Consider the following 21,428-nt stretch of genomic DNA (forward strand, 5'->3'; position numbering starts at 1 on the left):
ACAACATTAAAAAGAAAAGCTACAAATTACTGAGTAACATGATTATGAAAACACAAACCAATTGCATGGACGGCAGAGATTTTGGGTCTATAATTCCCTCTTAATTATCAAGGGAGATTCTTGAAAAGGTCTACATAATTTGGGGCTAAAAAATTATTTTTCTTCCTCTTTTTTTTTTTTTTTTAAATGAAGCACACTTCTTTTTTGACCTGTCAAAATGTTTGATTGATTTAAACCCAAGCAAATATTATTTCACTACTTATTTGTTATTGAGAATGTGTCTCTCTGTACAGTTCATGTCGAATCACATGCTCAGCTGTGGACAAATTTCACATAAGTAAGTAAATTCACCTGATCTGCTGTGCTCTGACTAAAAGACCTTTGGTGAAATTAACTAGAGTTAATTTCTTACAAATGTATCAACAAAACACTGTCTCTATTTTCCCAATGTTAAAAAATACATATTTATATATTTTTATTTTATATATTTCTATATTTTAGCAAATGTTTTAGAAATTATAGACGCCTAAATAAAGCACTATAACCCTGATACAGGACCCTTTGAGTAAGGACAGACCAGACTAGCCCAGATCTCTGCTCACACCTCAAATGTCCACTCTTTGTCCAGATCTGTGACTGGATCTATTTTTCCAGTGAAAAATGATACTAACTGCTTTGGTAACAGTGAGTCTCAGTCTGTGAGAATCCCTCATTATAGATTTTTTTCCCCCACATCAGTAAAGCAGTGGTAGATCAGAGCTTTATTTTGCTGCCTCATTTGTGGAGGGAGAAATCTTTAAAGTAGTTCAGAACTTTTAAGGCACTCATAACACCTATAGTTACCATTAGCTGATGTGTGATAGAGAATAATGGGAAAAATAGACTCAGTGATCAGTGGTGGAGCTAGCAGTGTCCATGCTGTGGCTGGACTCACAAGGGGTGGCCCAAAACAGGAACTCATTAAAAACAAACATTTAACAATATGTAGTTCTTCTGGTATTCTACTACTTCTTCTTCTGCTACTTGGACCACAAACAGTGGATGAGGCAGCTGAGAGACAGATCCTGGCACTCGGATTATATGAACAAACTGTACTGTAAGTCTCCATCCCCTCATGTCTTTCTGTCTGTCTCTTGGGCTTCTCATTCTTCATCCTTCTACCTAGTTATCTCTGTGCTTATCTTTGTGTTTATCGATTCGATTCTAACTGTATGTCTCATTCCTTCTTTGTTTGTTCTTTGTTCCCCGTCTTTGCACATCTTCCTCACCTGCGGAGCAGCAGTTTGGGATGGTTTTTGCTCTCCAGGTTTCTGTCTATCAGGTCGGACAGCAGCTGTTTCAGCACTCCGGTGGCGTACTCCATCTCACCCTGCAGGGCCGTCATGATCAGAGATGCCACGTTGCCTCTGTCGCGCATTGAAAATGACCTGGAAATACACTGAAACGCTTTAATAAAATATGATATAAATATTTAACAAATGCTATCCCCCAGCTTTTGTTGAGTCACATCTAAAGCAGCTGCTCATCAAAATACATGCACATCATCAACCTCTTCACAGTTCATTCAAATATTAATGCACATTTAATCTTAATTAAATGGTGTTATAACTCTGTTTTGCCATAAAGCATTTGGTTAAGTGCTTTACGCTCATTTTAGATAAATGCTTTTAAATCCTTTTATAAATTTGCCTTTATAGTCCTAACCCAAGGCAAAGTACAGCCTTTCATGTCATAGTTGTAAAATTAAACAGGTGATAATAGCACACTTTCCAAAGGACCAATCATTCTCTCATGCTAAAAACAAAAAATATCAATCTGACCAAAAAAAAACGAAGAGAGAAAGACAGAGACACACCTCTGTGCCTCCAGGGTTCGTATGAACGTCAACAGGAAGTGCTTCTTTGTCAGCAGCTGGCCAAACAGCGTCAGAGCCTTCTCAACATTTGCCTGGACCTGAGAAAAAACACAAAGACATACGAGTCATGAAAGAGAGTGCTGGGAGTATTGAACAATTTTCTGTCTGCACGCATTTCTGTTCTTTGTTTAGGAACATATCTTTTTTTTTTTAATTCTTGAAAAAAAAAAAGCTGCCTTTTACCATCCTCAATTTTAAAAAGAACTGCTAGCTGTTTCAATGACAAGGAACAACAGAGTCTTTAAAGTCATCCCTCCACTCAAGAATGTGTTTTGCTTATTGTTCATTTGTTCAACAAGGTATTAAAAACTTGTTGTTGGAAAAACCAGATCACACACAGCTTATTATTCAAAGCATTTTCTAAATGCCTTAAAACATGTCTGGAGGGGATCTTTAAGGTTTAAAACTTCCCATAACAACAGTTAAATACCACACATAACACTGAATAACACTTTGATTAAAAAAAGAAAGTCATGGACACCCATGAGAAACTAGTGTGTGTGCAATCAATTACCAAATACTGACAATAACATAAAGGTTAAAAAAAAAAAAACAACATCATATAACTATGAGTCACTCTGAGATTCTGAGCACATCTGCAAGCAGACATTTTTTTTTTTCTTTGCCGTATGATGAGCTGAGATTGGCTTGTAAACAGCAAGGCAAGACTGATTGGCTACTCTCTCCCCCGCTGCAAGTGATTTTAGCAGACAATTTGACGTAATTGTCTTCTTGACATCAGGGGGTGGATGGCTCAAAGCATCCTCTAGTTGAAAATCGGTAAGACGAGAATTTTAATCATTGGTCCTGACCAATGATGCTGCCTGGGCTCCCTGCGTGTTCAAACACTGTCTTTGTCTATGACTTTTAAGCTTTTAATCTTGAGCCATGTTTGTTATTAGACTTTTGAAATTAAATAATGTATGTAAATGCCCTGTTTTGATGGCTCAGGTCTTTTTTTTTTTGACCACTTTGCTGAATCAGTTATATTACTTGAAAGCCCTTCAGTGAATCTTTTAACAACTCTTCAACAACCCGCTGTCACAGGGAACTCTGGCATTTTTTTATTTGTGGTAAGGACTTTCTAAAAATGTCCGATCAGACTGGACTGAACCGGCCCAGCATGATAGATCTCTTCTTCTGTCAAACAGAAGAAGAGATGGAGAGAAGGGAAAGGAGGGAAGAGGCACGGGGGCATCGCAGGACAGTGTGTGTGTCAGGGTTGGTGACAGAGGTGCACCCTGCTTGTTCCAGTGGCTGGCACCTGTCACTGCTCATCAACAACACACTAAACCCCCTGAAGACGCCTCGCTGTCGCTCAGTCGCTCCGTCTTCCTCACCGCTCTAATTCTCTCCCTCGCACTTACTGTTGACTGTTTCACATCACTGGTCTTTCTTCCATTTTAATTTCTCCTCCTCTTTGTCATTGTGTGTGTCTCTGTCACACACACACACACACACACCCATCATTTCCACCTCCCTCTTTCTCTCACTTTCTATTGTCATGATTTTGTACCACTGCAACATCTATTCTTTCTCTCCTCCACTGTGCCATTATAAAGTGTCTGGGCCTCTCTCTAAAGTGCTAAATGAGATTCTCAGGCCTCCAGGGTGGATGCTGAGTGTTTGTGTGTGTGTGTGTGTGTGTGTGTGTGTTTGAAAACAGAGAGTCCGAGCAAGAGAGAACCAGAAAGAGAGACAGATGGAGATGCATGTACATCCAGTACTCCACAGGCAGTAAAGAGTCTTTACTGAATTTCAGGAAGGGTACATCCAGCTATCTGCAAGACTGTGTGTGTGCATGTGAGTCCTTCATGTAGTGTGTGTGTGTGTGTGTGCGAGGGAGAGAGAGTGAGAGAGCATAACTGGTGTGTAGTGTGGCTGTCTAGCTTAGGGGAGAGAGCAGTCACACAGAGCAATAAAGCTAGGAGCATTGGTTTACACAGGCCATTGGATTACGCCAGCAACCCCTGCGGGAAATACAGAGGGAAGAAGAAGAAGAAGAAAGCCTGGACGTAACTATAAAATACGTAAGATCCCTTTATATCTCCGCCTGCCTGACACCTCAAATTAAAGGTGTACTAACGCTGTGGGGATTATAGATCAGGTGACATCTTAGCCACAGTGTCAAGTCTCTAGTACAGATCTTGATCTATTACATATGATACAACTTGTTCACATGTACAGTTAAATGTTGATTTTCAAGTTTCTTTTTAAAACCTATGAAACTTCAGGCAAAAGACTCCAACACTGTGCTCCAATAAGTGTGGAATATATCTTGTGCCTTGTGTATGACAAAGATGTACAGCTTTATAGAGCAGCACTAGAAAAAACAAATCAGTCCAGTGAAGAGTTTTTTTTATATGTAGTAAGTAAGTGGCAATTCGTGTCATCGAACTTTCACCAGTTAGATGACAAACATCACTGGAGGGAGATAATACCAGCTGTAGCTTATGTAACTCATGGTATAATGGCTACCACATACAGCTGTTGTAATGCGCACTCTGCCAGTCATATGTACTCAGACAGAGATTGTTTTTAAGTTAAAAGATACTGTACAACACTCTGCAGCACCACCCTATGAATATGTGTTGACTGTTGTTGAGTGGTGACCATAAATCTGGGAAAATATGATCGTCATGTCAAAAGCAGGAGGATCCTAGTTAGTTTAATGCATATAATGTCAATGCTTTGAGCTTATTGAGCTTATTATATTAATAATTATAAAATGAGTACACAAAAGAATAATCTCATGAAAGCTGAGGTGTAAAACTAGACTTCACCTGCTGTTTTAATACATTTAAGCAACATTTCACATTTTATGCAGCTCATCTAATTCTCAAGTTGTATCATTAGATTGTGATAATGCTACAAGTGAAAACTGGTGTTTCTGGTGTCTCAGGCAATAAAAGGTGATTGAAGAACTTAATTTAAAGTTTTAGTTTCAGTTATTTATAACTTTATTTATATGTTAATAAACCTAATTAAATCTAAGAAGGTATTCGGAAGGATTTCGGTCTGACAGACAAGTTTGATGCTAGATTCATATTCAATAAAATGCTCTTGAACTCCAACCTGAGAATGACGTATGTCACAAAGCTTTATATGAGTCTGCAAAGGCAGTAAACCAAATAAAGAGGAAGGAAAATATGGAGTTTAAGTAGATTTACCCCTCTGCTACATTCCTGTTGAGTAACAGTCTCTGACTACTCTGTATGCTTTCATTTTTTTAATATTATAAGTAGTTTTAAGTTATAGCTTTATAGTCTCCGCTGGAAGCCATAATTGGCTTTTTTTTCTTGAATCCAAGGATAATTCTTTTGTGTTTAAGTAATCACTACTGTTCCTTCCAGCCAAAAATAGCAGAGGATAAATCACTAAGAATGAATCAAAAAAGGCAGAAATGGCAGCTTTGAAAGCCCAGAGGACTTTATTTTCTAGGAATATAAATCCACTTTCTGGATTAGAACGATTAAATGAAGCTGTAAAAGGTCAAACAAATTATTCCTTGACTCCAAAAAGTCAGTGCTCCAATCAGAGTCAATGGAGCGGCACCAGATTCTAAATCTTAATGATACTGCTGATTACAAACTTGGCTCTCTGGTCTCTAGCTTTGGAGCAGGGTAGTTTCTGTTGACATACTATTAATTCTACTTCCCTCAGCGGTAAAACGTCTTTATAAATCCGGTGCAGTATCTCCACTCAGCTGTGCTGGCAAGGTAGTTGCATGTACAGGCTTAATTAATAAATTAACAGTGATGTATAATGCAAGTAACAGTCCCAGTAACTCTGAATCTTATTTCCCCTTCTCTTCTCTAATCCTCTTGCTGCCTTTGCCTTCTTCTTTTGCTTCATCTTTGCTATACACTGTCCTTTTCACATCTCTTTATCTTCGTATATTTCTTATATAACATTTCTTAAAACTCTGCTTCCCTACATCATGAGACTATGATGAGCGTCTGTCCCATGAGATCAGACTAACGATGTTACTAAGGCTCTTGAAAAGTCATTCGCACTCATTGAGACAAGCTGAATACATTAAGATAAAGTAGGTGAAACACAGGCTAAGAGACTGCTTTAAGGTGAACCATGTGTGGAGTCCTTCTTGTCTCTAATCTCAGACTTTTTGAGAGGCCTGTCTTTGATGAAACTTGTCACAGGATAATGGCTACAAAGGTACAAAGTGGCAAAGCCAGGAGGACATTTCTATGTCATTAAATCCAACTTCCAAAGTACTTCTAAGAAATACTGAGGGTAGCTACTTGTGGTAAGTAGAAACAGCCACTGTATGTTTCTATCTCTGGTGTTAATTTATCAGTGCAGCTGCCTAGTACTTGGTTCTATTGCAGCTGGTTATTTATGGTTAGTTTGTTTCAGTTTCAAGCTCAGTTGGTGGTGTACTGACCCGTACCTCCATCTCCTTGAGCACGGGGTGGTCCTCAATCCCAGGGAACAGGACCCTCATTGCATAAGTCCGATAGTCTAAGAAGGGAATCCCAGCCCCGTCCAACTCCTGGGTCAGCTCATGGATGTCTGTCTGAAGCTCAGCGAAAGCTACAGAAAGGAGAAATAGAGCAGATGTCAGAATAAAGGACGGTGAAGGATTAGCTTTGTAATTTGTCCAAAAGCTTATTTTTATCAAACAGCCTCAGAAACCAGTTATGCAAACTCCTATAGGCTCAGTCACATCAGCATTTAAAACAACAGATTTCAGTGAAATCTGCAAGGGTGGAGTGAATCTGAATCTGAACTTTCACATTTGAATTTGCTTTTGACCGATTGCTGTCTGATCTTTGAGGGAGCGGAGAGCTGGAGGGTTCAAAATGGAGGAAGCTATCATAACTTAGTAGCTTTCTACTTAACCCCGTCTGTCGGAGTATAAACTCTTACATGAAATAAGCATGGCTAGGAGTCGACAGTATGGATATGTCTTCTGAATAAATTGTGTGAACTTGCGCTCCCGAATTTTCTTCTGATTTTGACTAATCAGCTGTGTAATGACTGGAGTCCTTGTCACTGGGAGGGTGTAGACAGAAATGCTCTACCTCTGTGACGCAACTTGTCACCCGCCACTTGTTTTCACCTGCCAGTGAGAACTCTGCACAGCAGGGACGTGGGCTCGTATCTATCAAACTGCTAACAGGAAAATTAGCAGTAAAGAGAAGTAAAGTTCCATCACTTTTCCTCCTACTCACAAACGTAAGAATATAAAAAAATAATTATCAAACGTCTTGTGACTTAAAAATGCTGTTTAAATTAAAGAGAGCTCCAGAGGTCTCTCAAGTTGGTTAAGAGTAGCTCCTTCGATGACTGCAGTACAGAAACAGAGCCGAGCATGTCTCTGTTTCTGTCTAATGATAATAATGATATTGTCTGCACTTGTCAGTGTGATGCTACATTCTCCTTATTTTATGATTTCTCTGACGTTCCTCGTCCACCAACAGCAGAATGCCCTGCAACAGAATTTAGTTTCCATTTCAGCCAATTTGCCAAAGCCTCTTCCACTGGTTCAAGTCTGCATTTATTTATTTATTTTTTTTTATATTATCAGTGACATTTGTTACAACATTTTACACAATACCCATCAGCCCTTGCCAGTATGGCTGAAGTATAAAGTGATAAGTTTTACTACGTTCGTGCTATCCATCTGTATCACTGGTAATCCCAATTTCATTATATAATGAAAAGCAGAAGTTGGAGGGTAATTCAGTAATTACATGATCCCACATTATACAAAACACAACACAAGATTATGCTGTTGAAAATGTATGATAGTATAACAACAAAACCGTAAACAGGATATATGGGTCAATTGCCAGACACACAGAAGGGAAGGTAATGCTGACAGACAGCACAAACAGTGCATGATTTCAGGTAGAGCGCCTGCGTCTTAAAAACAGTAAGGCTGAAAAATAAAGTAATGATGAGGAAAGAAGCCAACAAAGGCAAAAAAAAAAAAGAAAGAAAAAAGAACTAAAATGCAGACAAGACAGAAGCGTATGGGGAATACAGGAATAGGCAGCCATTAAAGCACAATAACAGATCCAGAATCAGCAATTCAGTTACTTTTACTGAAGGACGTGATTATGTGAGGTTGAAAAAGAGAGAAATTTCTCTCAAAATTTGTGTCTAATTTAGAAGTGTCTATTTTTTTTCAAAATATATATATAAATCTTGGTATGACTTGAAGGGAAAAATCTACATTTCACTGAAAGACAGGGCTGAAAAATGGGAACTGAATTTCTTCGTCGGTGTCTTAGCCCCGGCAAATTCAATCACTGCTTGTCCAAAAAAAGACCCAAACACAATGAAATAAAAAAAAGGGAAAACCAGCCCGGGGAGAGAAAAGCAGAACCAGGAAACAGAAAACAAAGTTCCTGGAAAGGAAAGACAATTAATTGCATGAGTGGATAATTATTAAGAGAGCGACGGATGAGTTTTCATGCATAATTTCCCCCAGCTGTTATTGGACCGCTTGGTCCACAAGAGAGATGGAGAAGGGAGGAAGCAAAGAAGATAAGGAAAAGAGGAGAAGAATCATATTGGGAGGTAAAGAAGGAAGGATAGTAAAACAGAGAGGAGAAGAAAACCTGGGGACAGAGGACATAAATGATCAGCACTGAGAGGAAGGAGAGCGACAGATCAGGACGTAAAGGTCAGACCTGAGAAGAAGTGAACAGTAGAGTGGAGAAGTGGAGATGAGAGGAGAGAGAAAAACAAAAGAGGCGGAGCATAAGAGGCCGAATGGGAGATAAAAGCAAAAGAGGAGAATGACGCAAAGAAGAGAAGAAAGAGCAAAAAGGGAAAAGGACATGGTAGAAGAGAGGAAGGGTTAGATAGAGAAGGAGACACTTTAGACAGTGGTTTGCTTTCATTTTCTCCAGTCCATTATCTACTCTGCTCCTCCTGTCGTCTTATCTCACATCTTCTCTTCTATCCATTGATCAGTTTTTCATTCATTACTCAAATGGCAAATGGTTCTGCTTAAAAAGGGCCTGGAAATAAGTAACACAAAAGTCCAGCACACATACTGCAATACATCAGGATGCCTAAAACTTAGTTTGAAGCCAAACTGCGTAGCTGCAGACCTCGTGGCTGGAAATGTCACTGACAGATACAGGCACAATGAGTTTCCAAAAACTTCCCTTCACTTGCCAAGAAATGTTTTGAGTCAGCTGAAAAGACGTCACCATGAGACTGAAAGCACAAGGAATGGAACAACAAGCAGGGACGAGCAAACGTGTGTCCAGGTGTGTTTACTTCTTATTTCACATTTGAGAGAAAAACCTATAAAATGTTTATCTGACACATGATGAAACGAAACATTAGCACAAGTAGAGCAGAGTTGTAAAGTCAACACACTCATCCATGTTGATTACACAGTGATACAGCAGAGTTTTTCTTAATGTCAGCCACCATTAGCATTTCTTAGCTTCTGGTATCAGCTGCAAAAACCCTGGGTCTATTAAGGTGAGCGAGAATGTGTGTTTTTGTTAGGAAACCAACTTTTCAAAACTATTTTAAAATTGGTGCATAAGTTAAATTCAGCTACACATTAAATGACACACATTAACTACAACACAACCACAACCAGGGGTTAAAGTGGTGTAGCCCGGGGAGGGTTGGTAAAATCGGAGGTTTTGATGGTCCACTGGGTCACATCATCATATATGAAACTGCACATTTTTATTTACTTATTCATTGAAGGTGCTGCAACACCCTCACCTGCTGAAACCCTGAGTTACTAGTCATCTTTCACTGCTGAAACTAGTTTAACCACAAGGTTAAACAGATCACACAGCCTTAAACTCAGCTTTTTGATTTGTGCGATTTGTGTATTTGCATGAAATGATGTGGTTTGTGACAGAAAGGCATCATGTTTTCACTGTACAATCTTTCAAAAGTGGCCGATCAGTTCCTATTTTATATTCTAATGTGTTCAAAGGAAAATGAGGTCCCCTTTTGCTAAGAGTGGGGTTCAGGATGTTTCATTTGAGGCGAAACATAAGGAGAACATTTTAATTACTAAATTCATGCTATTATTGTGAAATGTGTTGACAAGAGTTTTCACTTTGGCAGCTGTACAAACTGTGCCTGATAGGTCATCACTGGGAAAATGATCAGGTGTTTCTGATTTACACACACACACACACACACACACACACACACACACACACAAAAGACTTCAATGTACACAGTCTGGGAAGTGAAGTGTAAAAATGCCACAGCACTGAGTGTGCTTACTTTGGCGTGTAAACAAAGCTTTGCCCATGAATATATTTGAAAGCTCATTTGCATTTTGTTTGGTGAAATAACATCTCAAAAACATCTATGTTACCTCTCCTCAACTAAACAGTGACACTTGCCATTCAGCAGTTGTCATTTCTAATATGTAACTAATAATCCATGACTGATGATGTACAAGTTTGGCTGATAATGTACGGGGGGGGGGGGGGGGGGGGGTGTCTGCTTCTCATGGATGACTGAACCAAACGTCCCTCGTCTCTTTCCTCCAAAGACTCCCGGAACGAATCTGACCCCACGCACATACACTTCCCTTTGCTATCTCACACACACACACACACATGCGGAGCGGACCACCCACTTCATCTGTTCCTCCGCCCACACGCACTGTCTCGTCTCTATGGGCCAGCTGGGAGTGCAGCAGGCGGGGCGGGGTGCTTCGATGGCGGGGCGGGGGGGGTGGGAATAAGGCCATGCTTCACTTCCTGGAGAACTGAATGCTTTTATTTCTATTGACTTGAATACCGCCCGGCTTCTCATTGAGGAACCTTGTATTTCTTGAAAAGTACAAGGTAAGAACACATTTCTGAAAATGTCACCTGAGTCAGAAGACGTGCGCCGATCTCCTTGAAACTGCAGCATTTGAAATCAAAAGCTGTGGCGGGTTTTGTTTGACAACTGATCCCTGGTGGCTGATGGAGCTGTGACTCTGTGTCATGACTGTAGTGTAATCATATTATAACCTTGTACCATATACGTGTCTGCCTGTGTCATTATATCGAGTGTAAACACCTGGGCTGTCCTTACATCAGTCATCTACACTACTACTAAAAGTCTGACCTCGCATAAGCCCCCTTCTCTCTCCCTCTCAGCCCGGGCTGTTCTCTCTCATTTACCTCTCACTCATGTTCCCTCTCATTTCTCTGCAAACAATCCCCTTGTTATTCTGACTTCATACAGCCTCTCTCTCACTATCTACCTCTCAACACTTCGTAGGCTCTCGGTCTCTCTGTGACACACTTTCAGTTTTGAGGCTTGTTTTTACTCAGACGTAGAGACCTAGATGCTGGGAGTGAAACAACACTTCACTAAGGCACTTTATAACATTTTTTCCTCTCATCCATCTGTTATGTGCGTTGTGTCAGTGTTTCATACCTGTGAGTGAACACACACAGAGGTGGACACATCATGCTGTGCATACAGCAGCAGTTTGTTTGCCTGACTGTATTTCTGTGACGTGATGATGGCAATATAACTGCAACTAAACTGGCCGTGGGTTCCTTCTGTTGTGTATAATTTTATATCAGCCCTGAAATTTCATAAAGAAAACAGTTATTTATTTGCTATGACTCAGTTATGACAGAGTCATGCATTCGCCTCAGCACCCTGCAGACACCCTGTTGTCAGCGATGACGGCAGCATCCGATCACAATCAATGGTGTCTCTTGCTCTTTGTCTGTAGCTTCATTCACATAACTAGCTATATATATATCTGCGTTTTTTTTTTTTTTTTGGCTATAAAATGCTCCTAGAAGGCAGAAATATCTTTTAACAGCCTGCTCATTCATTGCATGAAACTTCCACTTCCTTTTTTATCATGTATTGTTGCAGACTCACTCAGAGTAGCAGACTCACTCAGTGTAATCAGTGTCATTGCCAGTGGCTTATCTTTAAACTAGTTTACTCAGCCAATATGTGGCTACTATTAGATGAAGGGAGTACAGTGTTTTGTGTGGCAATAGGGTAATTTACCACATTTGGAGCTGCTATCTAGTTTATTTAGGTGAAAAGGTTATTTGATGTGAACTTGAAAACGTATAGACCCAATCTGACATACACTAAAGAAAATCAAATGTTAGCAAAGTTTAGCATAAAGGCTGGAAACAGGGGGAAACAGCTTACCTCGTTCTGTCAAAGGGTTTAAAAAACATTGTAAGAGGTGGACAGATTTTGTTACTTTTAGACACAGCCAGGTAAGCTGTTTCCCTGTTTGCAATCTTTGTGGTAAACTAAGCTGACTGGCTTCTAACTATAACCTTATATTATGCATATAAACATGAGAGTAATGTATTTCCCAAAATGTTAAACTATCCTTTTAACACCTAATTTGGTGCACAACTGGAGGAAAAACAAAACACTTGACACTTCTTTCAGATTGTCTACAATGTTTGATCTGTTGTGAAATGATTCTTACATTTATACCTTTGGTCTCCAAAAGACACATATGCACTTACTTTAATTTATTGTGTAGAAAATAATAAGCTGTGGAGATAACTGTGTTCACACTCTTTCCATTGCCTACCTTCTTTACACTCCAGGGCCACTCTGGACTCCAGGTTGTCCATCTGGAGCTGAAGACGTTTCAGGGTGCGGTCAGCGTCCCTTGACTTCCTCTTGTAGGCTATCAGCACAGCAATGATGACCAACAGAAGCAGGCCACCACCTCCTCCGATGCCGATGATGGCAGGAAGCGTCAGCAGGCTCTCTGAGTAGATGTGAAGAGTCCCGGGGGAGTACTCAAACCCTCCAGCACGGATCTAAACACACAAACACAACTGATTTTTAATGATCGAGTTCCTGTAAGTCCAACTTCATTCATACCATTACATAATTATTCAACAGAGAGCTGCAACCTCAGACTTCTGCTGGTGGCTGCTGAGCAGCTGCGCTATCAGAGCTGAGGGTTCAGTATATTACTCAAAAGCAGTTCCCCCGCAGCTGTTTAGGGAGAGGAAATTACTACTTATTTACTTCGGCCTATCAGATTTTCCTCAGCCAGTCTGGGAATATGAACTAGCACCTTCCAGAGAGACATAAAAACCGGGGAGCGGTCACTTCTCCTGCAGCAGATGGTTTGAAAACAGATGAGGTGGTCTGAAGAGATCAAAAGTTGGTGGTCTGATGAAAGAGAAGTTTCTTGACCCAATTTTTACCACAAGGATCATTAAATTTTTATCTGTTCTGTACTCACTCTAAACAGGCCGATCTCTGACAGGCTGCTACTGAGGAGGCGTACATCACCTTGGCTGTGAACACTCCTTGTAGGAAAGGTTTTCGATGCTTGCCTTTAGGGGAGCTGCTTCAGAGGGCTTTGAAAATGAAGATCTCATAAGCTACCTTACTCAGTCCTCCTAATGTTTTATGATCCTCTGCATTGTCTGCAGGTACTTAGGCTCAATGTCTGTGTTTTAAGAGAGACAGATTTTAAGATAGATGTTTTGTTGTTAATGTTGTGGTTAATTACTGTCAACTTTAACAAACTGATCTATCTCTGAGAGTAAACACTGTATGGGTGAACATAGTGCACTGCAGTGGAGGTAGACAGACGGTGTTAAAGTCACACACACACACTTAGACACATAAAACACTCAACACACACATATATGCCATACACATACTTAGACACAGTATAAGTAATCAAACAAAGTAATCACCAGCATTTAAATCTCTCCCCAAGGAGTCTTGCTAATTATGGGAAGTCAAACACATGTAATGTTTTTTTTTTCTGACTAGCTACATTTACATAAGCGCAGTGTGTCTCAGAGAAAAGAAAAGACACACACACACACACACACACACACACACAGAACACTGGAATCCATCAAATCAAGCTATCCACCAGGGGGGTTGATAACCGATTCAAATGAAGTGTGATTATGCACTTTGAAGTTCTTGTAAGTGCACTTTCATGTTAACATTATCAAAGTCTGATTAAAAACATAAAATGGAGAAGCTGTTATATCAATATCAATGTAGGCAATACCTACAAATTAAATTTGCAATCGCAGAGACAATTAAAATGGCTTGTACAGCATTAAGCAGCCAACTAGCTGTGTGGACAGGTTGCAAAGAAGTTGGTTTGCAAAGGAGATTGAACTAAATTAAAGTGTGCAAGAACCAGTAGCCAATTACAGGATGAGTTTGGATTAACTGGGTTGCAGAAAGACAGTTCCTCACTGAATCTGATCATTTCAAGAGATTGTACATAGTTTGCACAAGCTGATGAAGCTAAAAGTTTCTTGTACTTGACAGTGAGTGATAATCCGTCCACGTTCTAATGGCATCAACATATCAGACACATAATTTTACCACTAAAGCTGCTCTAATCATTTTTTTTTAATATGATAGGGCATTTTCCGTTCATTGGTTTTACAGTCCGGCACCTTAATGTTTGGATTCATGTTCACAGCTCTCATTATTGCTTTCCACCAGCATCAGGCAGCTGTCAGTGAAAAAGCTCTGATAAACCCAGTGTATGCTACCTGTCCAGCAGTGACTACCTGGTAAACATAATGGAGCATTTAACAGCTAAAGAGCCAGATTTTTCCCTGAGGAGAGCCGAACGGAGCTGTAAAGACAGCGAATACTGGGTTTACATTCTTAATGCAGCCAAGTGATACTTTGAGACTTTTATTGATCAACCTTTATATGCAATTAATTAGTGATACAAATGAGTTCAAGTTTCACAGATGATCAAAACATTCTGTGTAGCTCAAACAAAAAAATACAGCAATGAGTTTCATCTTAAATTTAACAGTGGGAGGAGATTTCACAGGTGAGGTGTAAATATTTAAATGAATGGTGGCTGAGTTCCATTTAGCTGCCTCAGTTTTAGGGTCCTGGTATCGAGCATGCTGACTCACTATCACATTGTCACGGCTTACTCAGTGGGACAGCACAGAGACGTCGTTAATGTTATTCATCTGTGCTTTTCCTGTGACAGGTCAAACGTCTGCTGTGACAAAGGACACGTAATAACAAAGTCAGGAAATGTACGCGTGAAGGTCTCGTCAAATGGCACTGAGACTGTTATCATCTATAGCAGTTTAACATGTTTACACATGAAAGAAAATGCTTGAAGGTACTTCATTTAAATATTTATGAAACTTAAACTTATTTGTTTTTTTTTTTTAATTGAGTTTTTTCTATGATAGTGAAGTGTTTGCCCAAAATCTATGCCTTCATTAGGCCATCAGTACAAAATAAAAAGGATGTTAGATTTGTGAAATTCAAAGATACAGAGTTGCCTGGTATATCTGGTACAGTTGACCAGGGGGAAACATATCCTCTGATGACTTGAATATTAAGTTGGTGACACATTTTCAAGGCGTTTTTCTATTTTTATTCTCCTGACAGACTGAAGGACTGATGGAGGAACTTAAAAAGCTGAAGGCCAAAACAGCAAACAAGTTTCTTCGAAAACTCAAGGGAGGCGCACAGCTGCCAACACACAGCTGAGCATCTGAAGGGACACACAAAGACACGCTGACATACACATCCAGCCTCTTACTGTACACCCACATGCACACAAAAACACACACAAGCCCAGTATGTCTGGACACCCATTGGGGTCCCCTGTATGTAGGTCATTCTATATGGGGAATATTGTTGTGCCACAGCTGTGTCCCTCTCTGCAGCACTCAACACACACAACACAGTGCAAAGAGGTGCACATAAACACAAACATATGAGCACACTCAAGAACTGAGACACAAACACAGTGCATGTGGTAACACACACACACACACAAACATGCACGCACGCGCGCACACAAGCACACACAGCAGAAGAGATAAGAACAGACAGCTCTATTTTTTCTTCGGCTATTGTCAGACGAAGGACTAACTCCACCACCCCCGCCAACACATCGCGTCGCTCCGATATTCAACATGACATTTCATTCAAAAAAAGAGAAAAGGGAGGGTAAAAAAAAGAAACAATTGAAGAGAGTTCCACCTTGGAGCTGGCTGTATCCGTTGAGAGCTATCATATTGAATTACATGGATGCGCTGTCAGTGGCTTTCTAGGTATATTGGCTGTAGCTAGCGGGGAGTAAATGTCATAAAGATATAGTGAAATGACTGTGAAAGGACATTGGTGATAAGTTTAAAAGGGGAAGGAGGTTGGGGGGGGGGGGGGGGGGGGGGGGGGGGGCGTTGAGTGGGTGTACTGGCGGGAAATTCAGACAAACATCCAAATATATTCATAGTGAGTGCTGTGTCGCCTGGGTGAGGTCTGACCTTCCTCAATACAGATGCTCCAGGAGGTGCGTGGTAATTCTGAAAGTCTGCTGCAGTCACAGTGAATCAAGGATTTCAGTCTGCAGCCTGTTGACAGCTCAACACTCCGGACAAGCAAAGCTGAATGGCTGCCGCAGGACACGCTTTTAAGCTTGTTCTTTGACTTTTTCCCTGCACTATTTCCTGCTGTATTGTAATTTTGGAAAATGAGACACTAGAAATGAAAGTGACATCGACGACAGTCACACTGTGGGTGGCAGTTAAAAAAAAAAAAAAAAAAAATGGTTGCAGCTTGTGACACTTCACATAGAAAACAAGAAGTATAACTCAGTGATGATGCGATGATGCTTCAGCTTGGATTTGCTGAGAGTTGGACAAAATTTGCACATCAGAGAGGTTTATACAGTGAACGAGGTTCCTGGATTAAAGCTTAGAGACGAGCTTAGTGTCTGCGTATCAGTGGCATCCTGGAGAAACAATTCTGTTCTTAATACCACCTTTTATGTTTCTGCATAACTCCAGGACAGAGCTCCACTGTTGACAGTGCCTTGTCATGGACATAAACTGTGGGAAAAGTGGATACTCATCCACTTTTTTTATCTCTTACTAAATATGGCATACATAATGTATCTCTCTGTTTTCACACATTCAATTTTTGTTTATTTTCCAGTCTAGTTTAGTTATGAATACATGTTTCCAGCTCATAGGATCAGGTATCCTATTATGAGACTGTTAATTGGTTATGTGAAGAAGGTATGTAACACAACACAACAAAAAAAACTTGCCACATTAACACTAGGAAAACAGCAGGTCTGTCACAAAAGAAAACACAATATTTGCCTTTAATTGACAAAGTACGTAGCCATCACCTCCCCTGAATCAGGTCTGTAAACTGCATTGAAGTTAAAAGGGTAACAGAAACTGAGCCCACGCAGGAGAAGGGGGAAGCCTGGGTGCTCAAAAACTGTGGCACAGTCCCTGCCAACCTGGACTCCACTGCACAGGCCGAGACCCATATGCATAATTCTTAGTACTGGCTGATTAATTGACTGATCGATCAACAGAAAATGAATCAACAACAGTTCTGATAATCAATTAATTACTACTGAAAAATAATTAACTGACATTCCATAGACTAAAATATAAATAAATATAATTGTTAACAGAACACATTCCTGTCTTTTGGTCTGTACAAAGAGTTCTTGCTGTAGCTTCCTAGCCATGTGCTGCTTTCTTCCTCGCCCAGTGTTGTGTAATTTAATGCTGCCAATAACACTCACCGCACCCAGGGATGTATTAAAAGTGTTCTTATAATACATCCACAGACCCACCCTGTCACGGGGAGACCCCGTGCCCTAAGGAGGGGCACATGCGCTACACACTCTACTCAGGTGGATCTTGCCAAAATGTTGATACCCAGTGGAAAGTGTTGGGGAGTTGTGTGTGATGTGAACATTTGGAGGAGAGGGTGAGGGGGAGAGAATACATTGTGACTGGGTGTTTGATTTGTTGAATTTGAATTGTGATTACCTGTTTTCTTTGTTGCCCTTCTTCCTCTGTTAGACCAGGAACAGCCAAACCTGAGCTGGAGCATTCCAGTTGGTTAAATAGGGGGTTCACAGGGGAAGAAACCAAGTGTGGTAGACTGGGAGGGGTGTTTTGTTTTTGTGCTGGAATAACCAGTATAAGTGTCTTGTGTAAAAAGTAATGTGTGGTTTTAAAGTAAATATAGCTGAATTTCGAGGTGACAATGTGTTATTTGATATTGTTATTACTCTAAGTATGCTGGGGGACATAATTGATTTTGATTGCTTGGGATGGTGTAGTCCAGCAGTATAAAAGGGAGGAGGCTGTGGTGGCTGGGGGGTAGAGAGAGAGAAGGAAGAGTCTCAGCTCCAGGACACAGCACCAGATTGTAACTCCTGCCTTGGGCCCAAACTACAGGGGCATAGCCAGACGGGCAGTTTAGAGTGTAGTTCTTTTGTTGTGTTTGATTGGTTTCTTGAGAAGAGAGTTTTTTTTTGTTTTGATTTTGTTTTGTTTTCCTTTTTTTTGCTTAGTTTCCCGTTCTGGCTGGCCCAATGTGCATTTTTGGCCGTAAAGTTTGTGAACAGGACTCTAATGTTGTTGAATAAAAAGGAGTTTGGAACTGCTCCGGACTGCTGCGGCTCATTGTTTCACTCCGGGTTTCTTGGCCACCCTCACACACCCCCTTCTAACAAAAGTTGCACTCAAGGTAGAGCAGCATTGATGTGTCAATCCCAGGAGCGAATGTGATAAAACTGCTGCTTTTCTGGAGAGTTACCTGTGTTCAGACACTGCAAGTGTGTGCATTTTACATGGAAATGACAGATGTGGGTGCTTTGATGCACATCAAATGACACTGACTACAAAGTCTTGGGACACGAATCACTGGCATTCTGCAGAAAATGACTAGAAATAACAGTCCAAGTAACAGAAACTGTAAACTTGCAGTGGCAGCTCACCTCAGTTTGTTTTACAGATACATGTACGTGGTCAGTCAGGGTCTGCTTCAGCTGTGTTTCATGAGCTGATGAACTTTGAAAGCTGCTTCCTTTGGTGTGGACCGTATTAATCAAACGTCTACAGTCATGTGAGTATTCTGCTCTTCGTTTGTTGTCACATGCTCAACAGCAGCGTCAGAATCACAACACACTGAATGTGACAGAGCTTGGGGTGAAACAATGGGCTAAGTATGGATGTAAGAGGAGACGAGTGTAGCTTTGATTAAAGTTGAGTGTGGGTGGAGGATTGGCTTGTAAATTTACTGAGGGTTAGGTACATTATACTCTGTGTACTATTAAATGTCTACCAATAAAAATACATGAAAAACGGAGATGGCACCGAGGGGCTTGAAAACCTCTCAAATCCAAAACCAGCAGCACCTGCAGCAGAGAAGTGCTGACGCCTGAATACACTTCAGCAGATAGGAGGGAACGTGGTTTTACATCTGCAGACATGTCTAAAGGTTCACTGTGGTCATTCTGAGTACATTATGTAAACGAGTGATTTCCTAGTGAGCTGCGACATTTTAGAGACTTTAATGGATATTTAACTCCACATTAACAACGCTGCAATGGTGCACAGTCCGGAGATTTGTTCACTGTATTTTAAATGTACATTTATCAAGATTGTGGCTCCTGTGACAGAACTAAACTTCCACTGCCTTATTTTCAGCAACAGGCTAGCTGAAGGCCAATGAAGATCAACATGTTAATTAAGCGTTACATATTTAACAGCAGCCTCGGTGTGAGAGCTCAATGGAGCATATCCTAGATCTGTCAGAGGGAAATCGTTTAGAAAAGACATGAGGGCTTTTTCACATAACTCACCAACAAGGTTAGAGTGACATTATGGGCTGAGATTGTCAGGCTAGAATGTCTTCATATTCATATACATGAGTTACTGGGTCAGTGTTGGACATACAAGGTGGTAGTAATTTTTTTGCCCTTTCAATAATTGCTTTTTATATAAATCCAGAAACCTGAAAACTGACCGAGTAATTTAATGAATAAGAAAGATAAGAAATTACATTAAGAACGAATTCTGAGTCCACGATATAGTAAGTTCTCTTTCAGGTAATGAATTCAGTGCACACGAGGACAAAACTGGACAGAAAAATGCAACATTGAAGTCAAAGGCAGGACAGGTCTAAGTGTCATTGACGGAGACAGTGATGAGGAGGCAGAGGACACAGAGTGGTGATCTGACCGTGACTTTGTGCTGTCCGGTAAGGTTGGGCCATTCACACAGCAGCTGGCTCTCAGACAGGGTGAGGACGCAGGGAGTTTCTCCAATCAGCACCGTGTAGTTCAGGCGACTGTTACCCGGAGCCGCTGGGATCAAGTTACGACCCTAAACACAGACAGAGAGAAATGTGAGGCCTTCAGCTCATGTTGATGTTTGTAAGACCCGATCATGTTGTTCAGTCTCAATCAACACCTTTTCTTTTTGAATGACTTTCAACTGTAACCCTCTCACTGGTTAACAATCAAGTTACTCAGTTTGACTTTAATGGTTTTCCTCTGAGGATTTCATTCTTTTTTTCTCTAAATGAAAGGAGAGAAATGAGTCACTGACAATAAAACCGCTCAACTGAAAAATACCTAAAAGGATAAGGCTGATGATGGTCTACGTTTTTCTTACCATTAACAAATACCACTGACAACATCAATCTTTAAGAACAGGCTGGAGATATTTATTTATTTTATTTTTTATTTTAAAAGTCTCAGTAATATCCTAAAGCAGATGGGCAATGCAGTTTTTAGCAAACGTTACTCAAACAGGAATAAACAGTTCATTTTGGGGGGGACTATTATCAGCTGTGGATTAATACACATTTACACACTCTTGGATATACATGGTATGTGAAAACTACAGCGTCCATGGTCATCACAACAAATTTATCTGTTACCCAGGGCAACAGTGTACAAGTTGATGTGTTTTTAATAGTTTTAGACAACAGTAGTGCTCTATGGCACAGAGGAATAAGATCTATCAGGCTGTAGATACAAACACAGTACTTGTTAGTAGAATCAGTTCATTGTTGGCTTTGGTCTTTGCATGGGATTTTTGTTGACAATGCACTGTAACTGTAGAATTGCTGATACATTGTTTTTGTTAATCTGATTGTTAATATCCCCATTTTTTATTTTATTTTGAATAAAATAAATAATTCTGACAAAGCCAAAGCCAAAAAAACTGCAAAAGTAAAATAAGATGAAATGTTTATTGTGTATACTACACCCTCACGGACCGATGGTGTTTTTTTTCTTCTGCCTACTAAACTGAATCCCACACATAAAGTCCGTACAGGAGGTGTGTAAATTCTAACATTTGTCAATTTCACTTCCAGTTGTCCAATTTCAATATCAAGTCCAATTTGACACACACTTTGTCTGTGATGAGAAGGGGGCAGTTAGTGGTGTGAAAAGAGGGAAGCCAAGCAACAGCAAGAAAACAAAAAGCAACAGGGGGGTGGATGAATACAAAGAAAACAAGACAGATAGGAAATGTGGCAAGAAAACATCAGGAGAGCAGACGTGAGGAGTGGAGAGAGTAGAGAAAAGATTAGGAGAGAGGTGGAAAAAGATGTAAGGAATATACTCAGAAGTGAGAAAGAAAAAAAGGAGTGAGTAGGAAGCAGAGCTAGTGAGCGAGCGAGAGAGGGAAAGAGAGAGGAGATAGCTGCCGCGTCTCCCGCTGGCTTAGCAGTGGGACGCAGAGAC

At 40.4% G+C, this 21,428-nt stretch overlaps 1 protein-coding gene across 1 annotated transcript in view; it reads right to left on the minus strand.

Moving 5' to 3' along the window:
* The window catches only part of LOC121192792 (plexin-A1-like), a 205,640-nt gene that overhangs the window by 24,129 nt on the left and 160,083 nt on the right, over positions 1-21,428 (minus strand). The window contains exons 18-22 of the mRNA XM_041054679.1: positions 19,912-20,055; positions 12,462-12,696; positions 6,327-6,469; positions 1,856-1,953; positions 1,269-1,427 (exon numbers count right to left, since the gene is read on the minus strand). Of these exons, the coding sequence (XP_040910613.1) occupies positions 1,269-1,427; positions 1,856-1,953; positions 6,327-6,469; positions 12,462-12,696; positions 19,912-20,055 (779 nt within the window). The remainder of the gene's footprint in view (positions 1-1,268; positions 1,428-1,855; positions 1,954-6,326; positions 6,470-12,461; positions 12,697-19,911; positions 20,056-21,428) is intronic.

This window comes from Toxotes jaculatrix, chromosome 2, assembly GCF_017976425.1.
Source record: "Toxotes jaculatrix isolate fToxJac2 chromosome 2, fToxJac2.pri, whole genome shotgun sequence".
Taxonomy (NCBI): Eukaryota; Metazoa; Chordata; class Actinopteri; family Toxotidae; genus Toxotes; species Toxotes jaculatrix.